Genomic DNA, 12,705 nt, shown 5'->3' with positions numbered 1-12,705 from the left:
CTCAAATTCCACAGGAAAGCCACAGGCACTCGATCAGTCTTGGGGGTTGTTGAAATCAGGACTCTGCAGGGCATAGGAAGGAGCCCGCCAGTGGGCCTCCCAGGATTTGAGCCCCTGCCTCCCCAGTAGGTGAGCTGGGGTTCTCATGTTGTTCTCTAACAGAGGGTCCCTCTGATGCCTACTGCTGGTAGAGTCCCAAGAATGTCCTGATTCTTCCAGGGGAAGTTGCTGCCCAAATTCCTAGCTCACAGCAGATCTTCATGTGAAACCTAGACAGCCTGACTTGTCCTAGGATGATTAAAATTTGCCATAAAATCAAACTGTTTCATATCTCAAGCTGTAAATATGTTCTCTTCCTAGTGGGAGGGAAAGCAAGCCCAACGTTTAGTGCAGTTATTAGGAAAGAGCAAACATTGCCATTCAGTGTATTCCCTGCACCCAGTGTGTGTACATTTAGCAACATCCTTCCCTTTCTGTCCTCAACCCTTGATAGCAGAAAGCCCCCAGGGGATCTGCATTCCTTTTCTAACCTACAAATATATTACCTGTCCTGGTTTTCTGGAGACTTCTGTCTTGTAACGTTGAGTCCACAGGTGCCTACCTTCTTCTTCCCCTCCTTCCTTCTATCCTTTTCTACCCGCCTAAATAAAACCATTGCCCCAGGGAAGGAGTGGAGCCTCTCGATTACCAGCCTCCTGCCCAGGGCGTGTTCTTTGCGCATGACTCAGCCTGTGATTTACAGCTGCTCTCATCGGCTAGTGCCGTCTGCGGGGTAAGGTGGGTAGAAGGTGATGCCTGCCCCACCTCGCAGGAATTACAGAGCGGTGTGCTTCCCTGTGGGACTGTTATGTGTGCTCTCTCACAGGCTGACTCATGGGTGAAGTTACAGGTGGGGCCTCCTGCCGCAGACAGCCTGCCTTACCTGAGTCAGGCGGGCCTGGGCACTGAGCAGGAAGGGCAGGTATAAGAGGAAGAGGCAAAGGTTTGTGCGCAGCCAGCAGGACGCCCCAGGACCAGGATGCCCCCAGCAGTGAGGTGGTCAGCCAGGAGCGCCGGATGGCTGTGGATCTTTGGGGCAGCCCTGGGGCAGTGTCTGGGATATAATTCACAGCAGCAAAGGGTAGCATTTCTTCAGCCTCCAGGTCAAAGCCATCTGCAATCAAGTTATGTGGACTTTAAACCCAGCCAGGTAACATCCCTTTTACATTCTGGTTTGGGTTGGGGAAGGGTTCCTTGCTTTGTGACATTTTAAGTTAAGGGGATGAATAAGTAATGGGTGGGCTGGGGGAGGGACCCAGAGCCTCCCTGCGCCATTGACTGGCAGTGTTTATTATGGTGCCTGACAGATTGCTCTCCTAAGCTGTTAACCACAAAACCCTATAAACATCAGCCCACCTGGAAATGCCCAGACAGCTCAGAATTTGGATGTTAATGGGATGTTAGTATACTATGAAACTTTGTGCCCTTTCGAGAGTCACCCAAGCCCCAAGACAAAAGAGTCCAATGCCTGTAGACCTCCAAATTCTGCTTGGAAGTAAATTCTCCGATAAAGTAAACTACTAGAATCAAGTAAAGTACGAGAATCAGTTAAATCTGCTTTTAAGGAAAGTGATGAGATCAAGTTTGTATAATACCTTACAAGACATGCTTCAATTTGCCAGGCATAAAACTTATAAATTCTGTGTGTGTGCTTACTCTCAATCTCTCTCTCTCTCTCTCTGTTTCTCTCTCTCTCTCTCTCTCTCAACCTCAACTTTCTGGACGTTGACACATATACTCAGAGATATTGATCTTATGGCTACTGAAATAGCCCTGAAAACCTGATAGGGACATAATTTTATCATTTGTACCACAAAAGCTTATTGGAAAATTTATCCTGAAAAAATGTCGCTTAAAAAATGGTTAATTGCTGAACCCCTTTACTGAAATTGTATATTAGGATACATTCATTTTCATGCAGGATAAGTCTTCAATATAGTCTGTGTGCTTTACAGAGGTGAGAAAATGATTATATTTCACGAATTGACAAATGGTCTACCTAAGAGTCACGTGATAGGTATATAACTTTTGCAGGGGACTTTTTCTGATTCTTATCAAAAGCAAATTAGGGTGGATGGTTTAATTTTAATCAGGATGGACTATTCTCCCCCTAAAGCATGTGTCATTAAGGCTTTTTATTCAGGCATGTTGTCATAAATGAACCACATATATTTATTTGGATAATTTGTTCTTTACCAAATATGATTGTTTTAGAAGCATGAGGCATGATATATAGTGGTAATTAAGAGGTACTTGCCACTTAGTAGTAGAGAGTATTTGCTTATAGATATGATCACACCACCAGTGGCTGAATTTTGTTCGAACGTATCTCTCAGTTGTGTTTTCAATTAAAGAACATTCCTTTCATACTTCGATTCTCCTGTGGACAAGCCTATTCATATAACACATAGAGCAATCTCATTTTTTGCAATAGCTTCTTTTGCCTAAACATGGTTTCTAATAGCTAAAGGGAAAAGTATATTGGAAATTATAGTCTTGTTATTGTGTACAATGTGTACTAATTGGTAATTTTGGAAGAAGCTCCAATCAGAAACTGGGATATTCTACTCTGGGGAGTACATGAGGCTTTTTTCTCCGGACCTATCAGGTTGGATTCTTTCTCTTTTCTACCTGACCAGATAGAGTCTTTGGATGAATGAGAATGGATGGTTCATTTTAAGATTTTCCTTGACTGTAGCTTCAGAGTCTTACATAGTGCTGTTAAAGAGGATTAGATAAAAGATGATGCTTTATCTTGAAATATTATATTTTCTGGATATTTTGGTTAGGGCATATAAGGAGGTCAGTTAAAGAAACTGGAAGCAACATTTGGTTTTAATCGGTGCACTGATTCACTCTGCCAAAATAAGCAAAATGTTTATGATTCTCTTTAAAGGCAAAAATAGAAATACTTTTTAATGGCTGGTATTGAAAGAATTGTTTCTTTTTCTATTGGGAGCATTCTTAACTAGAATCCTTTTTTTTAAAGATTTTATTTGTCATGAGAGACACAGAGAGAGAGGCAGAGACATAGGCAGAGGGAGACGCAGGCTCCCTGTGGGGAGCCCGATGCAGGACTCGATCCCAGGACACTGGGATCATGACCTGAGCCAAAGGCAGAGGCTTAATCACTGAGCCACCTAGGTGTCCCAACTAGAATCCTTTAAAAAAAAAAAAAAAAAAACAGTTCATCAAAAGAAAACTGTAATTCCTTTCATCCATATGAAAAATAATAATTCATATTGTACTGGAAAGAGACAATGTACTAGAGATAGAAATAAAGCAGTATTAAGTTATGAAGTGAGAGAAGAAGACCACACCCAATGGGATTCCCTCCTGCTGGGTCTTTGTGTGCCCCGTCAGAACTGAACGTCCCTGCGGGGTTCTGTAGAGAATGCTAGCATGTTCCTCTCCCCAGGGTTCCCTGTTGTCCATAGACCAGTGATTCCTCTGGTTCTGCCATTACTGCATTGATCCATCCCAATGAAGACTCTTTAGTTCCCGTTTTTCTCATTCTGCCTCCCCCACCAGGTCCCGACCCATGCTTGGAGAGGGAATGCCTACCCAAAGAGAACTTGACCATGAAGGGATTGGCTTAGAGACCCTCCCTGCTAAAGGCTGATATCCTGATCCTCCTTACCCCTTCACCCCTCCATTCGCCCTATAGCAGTTGAAGGAGAAGAAGCTATTGCCACACTCCTCCCCCTTCTCCCCACACATCTCCAACTCTGACACAAGCAGGCACTCCTGCCATGGTGTGAAAACAAAGTCAAACCTGACAAAAAGAGCTAGTGGACCGACTAGTGTTCAAAAGTAGAAATCCACACACCAACTAAAGGAAAAAAGATTAAACAAGTGAATGTTTGACAGTCAGAATTGTCACATGCTTTGAATAATAATTCTTTCTGTCTACTGATTAAGTGCTTTGTTTGAAAAATAGGGTTGTAGCCCTGGATACTATCGCGATAACAGAGGCTCGTATACTGGACGATGTGTTCCCTGCAATTGCAATGGACATTCAAATCGATGTCAGGATGGCTCCGGAATATGTATTGTGAGTAAACTGATACTGTAGTGCTACCGGCAGGCAATCTGTGTCTCTCTGTCCCCTCACTCCCCCACCCCCACCCCACTGGGCCCTGAGACATTGATTGTCACATTTCCAACCAAACCCTAAATAGAGGTTGCTATGTAAACATAGGAGGCTCCAGTGTCATCAGGCTGAATTATTTTATACTGCACTTTTCCCTCCATTTTAAACATGTGCCATCAGAGGAGAAGTCCCATCTGAACAATGAAATTACACACTAGCTTCTAAATGTTCACTGCATTGGATGTTGTTAATGGGTGCATCCGGGGACTTAATTCTTGCTGAAATATAGCAAGTCAGAGCCACTACTTTGGGCCCAAATTTTGTTGGAGTGGCTGGAGGTTGCAGGAGGGGAGCCTCATAGCTAGGTGATCAGGAGACTCAAGCAAGCAATTGGGGAGAAGATGCTAAGAAAGACTTAAGGTGCATTCTCAATCACTCAATCTTTCATAGCTGCCAAGTGGCCTTAGATAGGAAGACAGGTGAGGTGAATCCTTGCTGTCTATGGCTTATTCACTGGAAAACAAACTTCTTTTAGAATATTTAAAAAAATATTTCCCATAGAAAATTAGATTCTCGGGAAACTTTTCTTTTGTATTCTTTTGGGACATTTTTTACTCTGCCTTCCTCTCTTTCATCCCTGGAAGGCAGGGCCTCCCCACCTTGAAGGAGAATGGACAGTTATAGACAAGAGAGAGAGCATCGTTGCCCCCATAAACACAAGCCCCCTTTTATGTGGTGCTATTTGGAGATACATTCTTCTGGCACAGATTTCCTTTGCATTGTGTAATGCATCTAAAGTGTGTTTCAACTCTTTGAGTTCCTAGGCTGTATTAAGCCAAGTTCGGCATGTCCCAGGGAACTGTTTCCGCTGCAGGATGGGACAGGTCAGGACAGGACATTGTTGTAAAGAGCCTAATAGAATATTCTGTAGGACTTTAACTTTGTAAGTTCAAAAGGAATAAAAGACATTTGGAAAGACTATTTTTCAGCTCATAAGTATTCTTATGTTGTAGTTTATGCTTCATGCTGTATGTTGTGTGTAACACAGGTAGATACTTTAATTTAAAATAAATATTTATCTTGTCACTGAACCATTGCTAGATGTCGAGTCCACTTTATAAAAGCTGCCAAAGAACAAAGTAGACATTCTCTGCAGTCCATTCACCCAGTGAAAGGAGCACTAGTGAGTCATAATTCATCTGTTTTAATCAAACAGGGAATTTTCTTTCCCATTTCCTTTCTTTGTAGCTCTGTCTTCACTTGTCCCTAATGGCCATATGGCCTCTAGAAAGAATTCATTCAGGAAACCCTTACTGAGCATTTGCTATTGTGGGAGGTATGAGCTAAATGCTGTGGTTAAAACCATTCGACATAATCCCAACTCACACAAGGCCTACAGTCCAGTGGGGAATGTGTCTGTGCACACACGCGCACACACACACACACACACACACACACACATACAGACACAGAGCCCTTGCCTGCACTCACTTAACCACTCAGGGGCAGGCACTGAGTGCTGCCATTACCCTTGGGGGTGCCCACTGCATGGGAGCCAGAGATTTAGCCCTCATTCTCAAAGAACAGCAATGAGGAGACCAAGTACTTGTCACCATCAAGCAGGCTGGTTCCTCTGCAAACTGGCCTTTACCTCTCAATGTCCAAAGTCAATTTCTGAAATCTGGGACCTTCACACAGCACACTTCTCCATGTTGTTTCAAGAATAAGCTTTGGAGGTTGGAAAGAAAATCGCCCAGGTCCTTGCCAGTGAAGCCATGTACGTTCAGGAGCAGCAGGCCATGTGTGGGTGCCATCAGCCAGAAGGACCAGCAGTGACAGACCCCCTTCTCTTCCCTGACTTCCTGCCTCTCTCTTCTTCTCCTTGCCAGCTTTGTCCTCATATCTCCACCTCTCCCCCAACTCCTCACCTTCCACTGTCTCAGTCACCCCTCATCTACGTCATTTTACTCCCTGCCACTTGAGCCCCCGCCCCACCCCCAGCATGACTTACCTGAAACTCACAGCTGCCACGTGGCTCTCCTGAGGCTCACGGCCAGATGTCCACACTCCTTGGTGCAGGCTGCCTCCAGCTGCTTCAGCTGCATCCCATCCGACTTTGACCTTCACCCTTTGGAATACCAATTGCTTCATGTTGCCTGCTCGCACTGCTAGGCTCCTGTAAGACTGAGGTTCTGTGCTCACCATTCCTTGTGTCTGATGGGCCCTCCCCTCACTTCTCTACCCAGCTAATTCTTCTCCTTTTCTCCTCCATGCAGGAGGCATTGTTGCCTCTAGAAGCTCTTCTCGGAGGCTCCTCTTGCTCTTATGGGATGCTGGCACATGTTGGTTATCATATTTTCCACATGACATTGAATGTGTCTACTCACAGGGTTCTATCTGCTTGTGGTCAGGGTGCCAATCCATCTCTGCATCCCTAGCACCTAGGATCGTTGGACACATAGTAAATACCCCATGGATGTTTGATGTCAGATGGAGCTAGGAGAGCACATGCTGTGGGACATGGGACATGGGACATGGACTCATTCATTCATTAATCCATCCATTAATTCATTTGCAATAAACCACAAGGAAACTTGATAGGCAGATGTCTCAAATTTGCAGGACCGAGCAAGCTTCCAGGGTAGATGCTCTCAACTGAGGGCGGGACTATTTCAGACATTCTTAGGGGACCTTATCAAGCAACATAGGTTCTCACCCCTTCCTACAATCCTCTCCCTGCTCCTGAGCAGAACCAGGGTTCAAGGTGTTTTCAGTAGGTCACAGATGGCACATGGCACTTCTTGATTCTCTATGCTTTTGCTTCTCCAGTGTTTTCAACTCAGAACTAAATATATATATATAGGATTAAAGAAATAAAAATAAAGAAAATAAAAATAAAAAATAAAGAAATTCAGCAGCTAGGTTCTTCTTTAAGATTGCCATTTAGAGTTTAAAAAGAAAGGAAACTAACGTGGAGAAGTAAATGATTAGTTCAAATGAATGACTGTTTTGTGAGCAAGTGAGGACAGCGGAGCAAGGTAAAAGTGAAGGAAAGACCCCTCTGTGCACCCGATAAACTGCAGCATGGGTTTGTACCTAGCTTCCAGGCCTGCAGAAGACACTTCCACGGTGGGGACATTTGGAGAAAGAGGGAAGGATTCAGGGCAGGGGTGAGCTCTCTGATGATGATCCCATGTTAACGTGTGAGCAGTATCCCTTGTGAGTATAGCCCGAATTCATATCTGAAAAAACTATGGAAAGATATTTTAACATCTTAGTGGCTTGTGTAATTGGCCATTATTCAAAGGTTTGTGAGGGATGGATCTATTTAAGCTAAAGAAATGGATGACATAATGAGGAAGGGACAGCCTCACATTTGGAGCGGGGCCATACCCACTTAGGATGTCCCTGCCTATTGTTTTCCACAACCTGGCTTCAGATGTTATTGAAAACTCACATCCATTTAAGCTTCCTCCCAAGCCCCATCTCTGCAGACAGAGTTAAGGTATATGAGCAATTTAAAAAATATTATACTTATTCCATGCTGTAGAATTAACACAGAGTATCTCTGAATCATCAAATACCCACAGTAAGGGGAGTTTTCCTGGATAGCTTTGTTCATTTAGATATTTATTACTAGAGTAAAATGAGGAAATGTTATCCTAGGCTAAAGATTCCACAAAATAAACAAATTTGATACCATCCGCTAGGATATTTGTCTCATTAGACTGCTCAGTTGGAAAGTTGTCTCATCTCAGTGCTTTATTGAAGAACAACTTTCAAAAGGCATTGACTTGACATGAAAATAATTGGATTTACGTAAACACATAATGTAGGAAAACTTAGCCTCTTGCTTGTTTGAGACCCTGGGATCAAACTGAGAGCTTTCTTCAGATATGGTGCAGCTTCTCATGGTTTTAACAAATTCTACATGTTAAAAACGTATTGGAACTATATTCCTCTTTAGTATATGACCATTAAGTGAATTATGAAGCAATATCAAGTTAATTTTCATAGGAGCTTTTCTTAGGAAAAGAGGGGGAGGTTTACATTTTGCTGAGGTTCTAGTATTCTTTTTAAAATCCTCCCAGCAATCTTGGAAAGTGGGTATCATTCCAACCATACATCTTAAAAATAGTAGAATTATGCATAAATCATACACCAATAAAAGTGATTTATGAAAGATACTGAGGCTCAAAAGGTGAAGATTCTTGCCCAGGATAGCACAGCTATGAAATATTGGATTGAGTTTGGATCCAACTGGTCTTCCTCCATTTCATCCTCCTGATATTAAGCATCAAATAGTTGATGGAAGGGCACTTACATTTTTTTTTTAGTACCAACAATAATTAAATAGACAGGAAAAATATACCATCAGTGAACTGACATCACCGTACAGAGTCAGAAGACTTGAGTTATAATTGTGTAAGTGGTGAAGATAATAATGATCTTAATAATAATAAATGTAATCAGCTGCTATTAATTGTATGCTCATCTGTCCCAAGAACTGCCAGCACAACACAGCTGGAGAACACTGTGAGCGCTGCAAAGAGGGTCACTATAGGAACACCATCCACGGATCCTGTAGTGTCTGCCCGTGTCCTCATTCAAACAGGTACAGTATGGGAGCTCTCAAATAATCTGTAGAGACTGGAAGTCATTGGGTGGTTGCCTGGGACTGGGGTTGGAGAGTGGAAGGATATGGGAAGCAACTGCTAAGGGTATGGGATTTCTTTTTTGGGGTGATGGAAATGTTCTAAAATTGATCATGCTAATGGTTGGTTCAACTCTGTAAACCTATTAAAAGCCATTTAATTGAATACTTGAAATGGGCAAGTGGTATGGTTTGTGAATTATATCTCAATCAAGCAGTTATATTTTTAAAAGAACAGACAAAAATGCAAAACAAAAGCAAAACAAACAAGAACAGTTTTTCTAAGTGTACACTTGAGTGTTTTTCCTTTTCCTCTTTCCTTTCACTCTTCATACAATGGTTAAACATTATTTACTGAGAGACCAATTCGGAGCTAGGGGTTAGCCTTCTCTAGGTGCTAGGGCAACTATAGTAAAGAAGACTAGCAATCAGGCAGTCTGATCTCATCAGGATTCACCTGGAGAATGTGGGCAGGGGCCATTGTCACCCTCAGGAAATAAATGCACAAATAAACATGCATAATTTCAGATGGAGATGGACTATGCAGTTGATAACAGGGTTATCAACTGGTAGCGAGTGAGCAGACTCTTTACAGAGGAGTAGGAGAGTTTTTTGGGCATGGACTAGGGAATGATGAGATGGAGTCAGTGGGGCAATATCTTAGCAATGAGGGTCTGAGGGAAGGAAAAGGCAAGAGACCACCCCTGTGCTGATGTGTTTGTGGAATAAGGAGGTGGCTGGAGCACAGTGTTGGGGGAGAGGGCCAGGAGGCCCGGTAGGTGGGGCACCCAGGGTTCAGATCCTAAGGACCCTGGAGGCTCTAGTAAGGCACTGCGATTTATCCTCAATGTGACGGAAGCCACAGGCCAGCGATGTGACCTGAGTTATCATTCAGACTCCAGCACAGCAGATGCATAACGTAGGTAGCAACCTGCCACTTATATATTTCATGGTAATTCATATTCTATTTGGCCTTGGTACCTTGCCCTATTCCTGCTCGTCGTGACACGTTCGTTGTGGGTCCAAGCAAAATATCACACATAACCAGAGGAAGCAAGAGTTGATTTGAAGATCTAGAAGATACCTATAGGAATATAAGCAGTGCACTAGCTCAGGCACAGTGCAGGCCACAAGGCTGATTGATGTCAGTCCAGGATCCGAGAGATTGGCCACGTTACCAGAAGTCACTGCCCAGATGTGGCTTTTCTGAAGATGCATATTAGAAATGTCACCCTGTTTTGCTCTCTGTGTATTTGATACCCCTTAAACTTGCCCAGTCCTGTGGCTTTATTTGCAAAGGGGTTTATCACTCGATACCTGCCTAGACTTGTTGGAACAGAAGCCAGAGGGAATAGAAACAAGATTTTCACCCGGTGTTCAGGGAAGGCTTTTCATCTTTGGTTGCAAAGCCTGTTGTTATCATGAAGGGCGGCTTCTGGCTTCCATACAACTGAAGTAACTCACCATCATTCCTCAGATTATCAATGAGACACTATTTTTATCGAATTCTCCCTCCGGCGATATTCATACTGTTGACGAATTTCTAACTGTCCCTTTAGGAGTATAACTCTATCCATGTATGAGACTACAGAAGCTTCCTAGATAAGAATTCTCTTATCAGCAAATGATACATGGAGCTATTTTCCCTCGGACTTGCTCAGTGTAATGTTCATAGACCTTTCTCAAGGCAACAGAGTTTTTTCATGATCTGCTCACTTAATTTAAAAAAATCCAAAAAAATAAATAAATAAATAAATAAAAAAATAAAAAAATCCGTCTCAAATATGCACTAGTTTAGAACAAAAAGAATGAGAGTTGGAATGCCACAGCTTGATTTGAAAAATGTAAAAATCACCAATGATTGTGCCCACAAAAATATCTAGATGGGCAAGCATGCTCTGTGCCTTAGCTCCTGCCCAACCCCTTTGCTTCCTAGGAGATAATGTGCCCAATATGAAGGAACTAGAATAAACAAGGAGAAAAATTTTTTGAAGAATCAGAACTCTTTTTCTTTTTTTTTTTTTCTGCCTAGACTTGTTTTATTCCTTCCTTGTTATTCCTAGAAAAATACTGTTGTAATCATCTCTTCCGAAGTGAGTTACTTTGCTGTCTCAAGTGAAGGAATGCATTTCTTGAAGCCAAAAACAAAACCAAATAAATGTCTTCAGTCCTTATTTACCAAGATATGCCCAATGTGAGCTGAAATAGTACCTCATTATCATCTCTACAAGTTTTGATGGACACATTTTTCTTCATATAGAAAGCAACCAGTCTCTTGGTGTCTGTTTCCACTTAACCCAAGTCAGTGCTTTGTGGCAAAAAAAATAAAATAAAATAATAATAATAATAATAATGAGCATGAAGCCTATCAATTTATGTTTTTACTGAGGCTTTTCTTCTGGCTTCTTTCAAGTTTTGCCACTGGCTGTGTTGTGACGGGGGGAAATGTGAGGTGCTCCTGCAAACCCGGATACACAGGCACACAGTGCGAAAGGTAGGTGCTGCCCCTCCCCCCACCCCACCCCACCCCTCCCTCACCCCTCACCCCACAGGGAGGGTGGGCTCTGCAGTCAGGCTGCAGCAGGCACAGGCTGTGGGTGGGGCTGTGCTGGGTGGAGGCTCAGAGCTGGGTGGGGCTGCTGGTTTCACCGAGGCTGGAAAAAGATCCCCAGGGAAAAATACAAGACTGCTCACTTAATAAATCATTAACCTCCTTGTCTTTCTTGTTTCTTACATGTTTCAGAAATTTGAGAATGAGACCCCACATATCATAGTCCCTACATACTCCTACCCACCTGCACACTCTCATACCCCTCCCCCTATGTATTGCTACCTGCCCCTCCCCCTCCACTTCCCTACATACTTCTACCCCCTACATGTCCTTACTTACCCCTACCTCCATATAAATTCTTCCTTGCATACCCCTACGCCACATATACAGATCCCTACATACCCGCACACACCACACACGCATCCTTATATAGCCCTTATTGGCACACATATCCCTACCTAGTCCTAGCTCCATGTAAACTCATCCCTACATACTCCTCACCCTACATATGTATCCCTGTGTATCCCTGCCCCCCACACATCCCTACTTGCTAGGACATCCACCCACAACTCTACATATTCTTATTCACACACACACACACACACACACACCCCAAACCCACACATTATCCCCTCTCTATCCCACACATTATGAACACCTGCAGGACAGTCTGTGTCATTCATTTCTGAATCACTGCTGCCTACCGTGGCACTGTTCATGTAATGGATGTTCAGTAATGAAACAAAAGAATAAGTGTTGCAGAATGGAAACTATGAACTTAATTATGAAGGACAGTAGAGCCAAGCTTTAGTTATTCAGGAACAGATTTTCATGATTAGCTACTATACACTACCAAGCATTTATAAGGGCTGTAAAAACTGCTTACGGTCTTCCTGGGAAGATGGCACATACATGTTTGAAAAAGTAACAGTGTAGCAAATGAATCATATGGACAGCATATTTTTAAATTTAGAATAACTTTATCATAAAATCAATACATATCTTTATTAAAAATGATGTGATACAGGTGAGCAAAGAACTGTAAGGCCCACTACACGTCTTTGTAGCCCTTTATACTTGTACATGCTCACATATAATCCTACTTATAATCATTTTATTTACAGAAAACCCCAGCTGAAACTTGCATATTCTTACAGATCATTCTGTGTGCACAGATGTTTTCTTAAAAACAAAAGTAGATTGTTGTTTTGCTTTCTGTTTTGACTTGTTTTCTCATCTAGTAGAAGGCTAGCACTGTCTTTCCATTTCAGCAAAGTATTCACTGATAACATCATGTCAGAACCAAGAAGTTCTGTAATCTCCTCCTAGTCTTTGAGATAGTTTCACTGTTTTCCATTCAAAGCAGCA

The 12,705-nt window shown here is 42.6% G+C and overlaps 1 protein-coding gene across 1 annotated transcript in view; it reads left to right on the top strand.

Annotated features, from left to right (window-relative positions):
- LAMA3 (laminin subunit alpha 3) overlaps window positions 1–12,705 on the top strand; it is a 249,900-nt gene that overhangs the window by 173,680 nt on the left and 63,515 nt on the right. The window contains 3 exon segments of the mRNA XM_038543644.1: window positions 3,980–4,093; window positions 8,638–8,747; window positions 11,200–11,280. Of these exon segments, the coding sequence (XP_038399572.1) occupies window positions 3,980–4,093; window positions 8,638–8,747; window positions 11,200–11,280 (305 nt within the window).

Source organism: Canis lupus, chromosome 7, assembly GCF_011100685.1.
Source record: "Canis lupus familiaris isolate Mischka breed German Shepherd chromosome 7, alternate assembly UU_Cfam_GSD_1.0, whole genome shotgun sequence".
Classification (NCBI taxonomy): Eukaryota; Metazoa; Chordata; class Mammalia; order Carnivora; family Canidae; genus Canis; species Canis lupus.
Note: the sequence above shows the minus strand (reverse complement) of the source record. Positions and strands in the feature narration are given on the sequence as shown.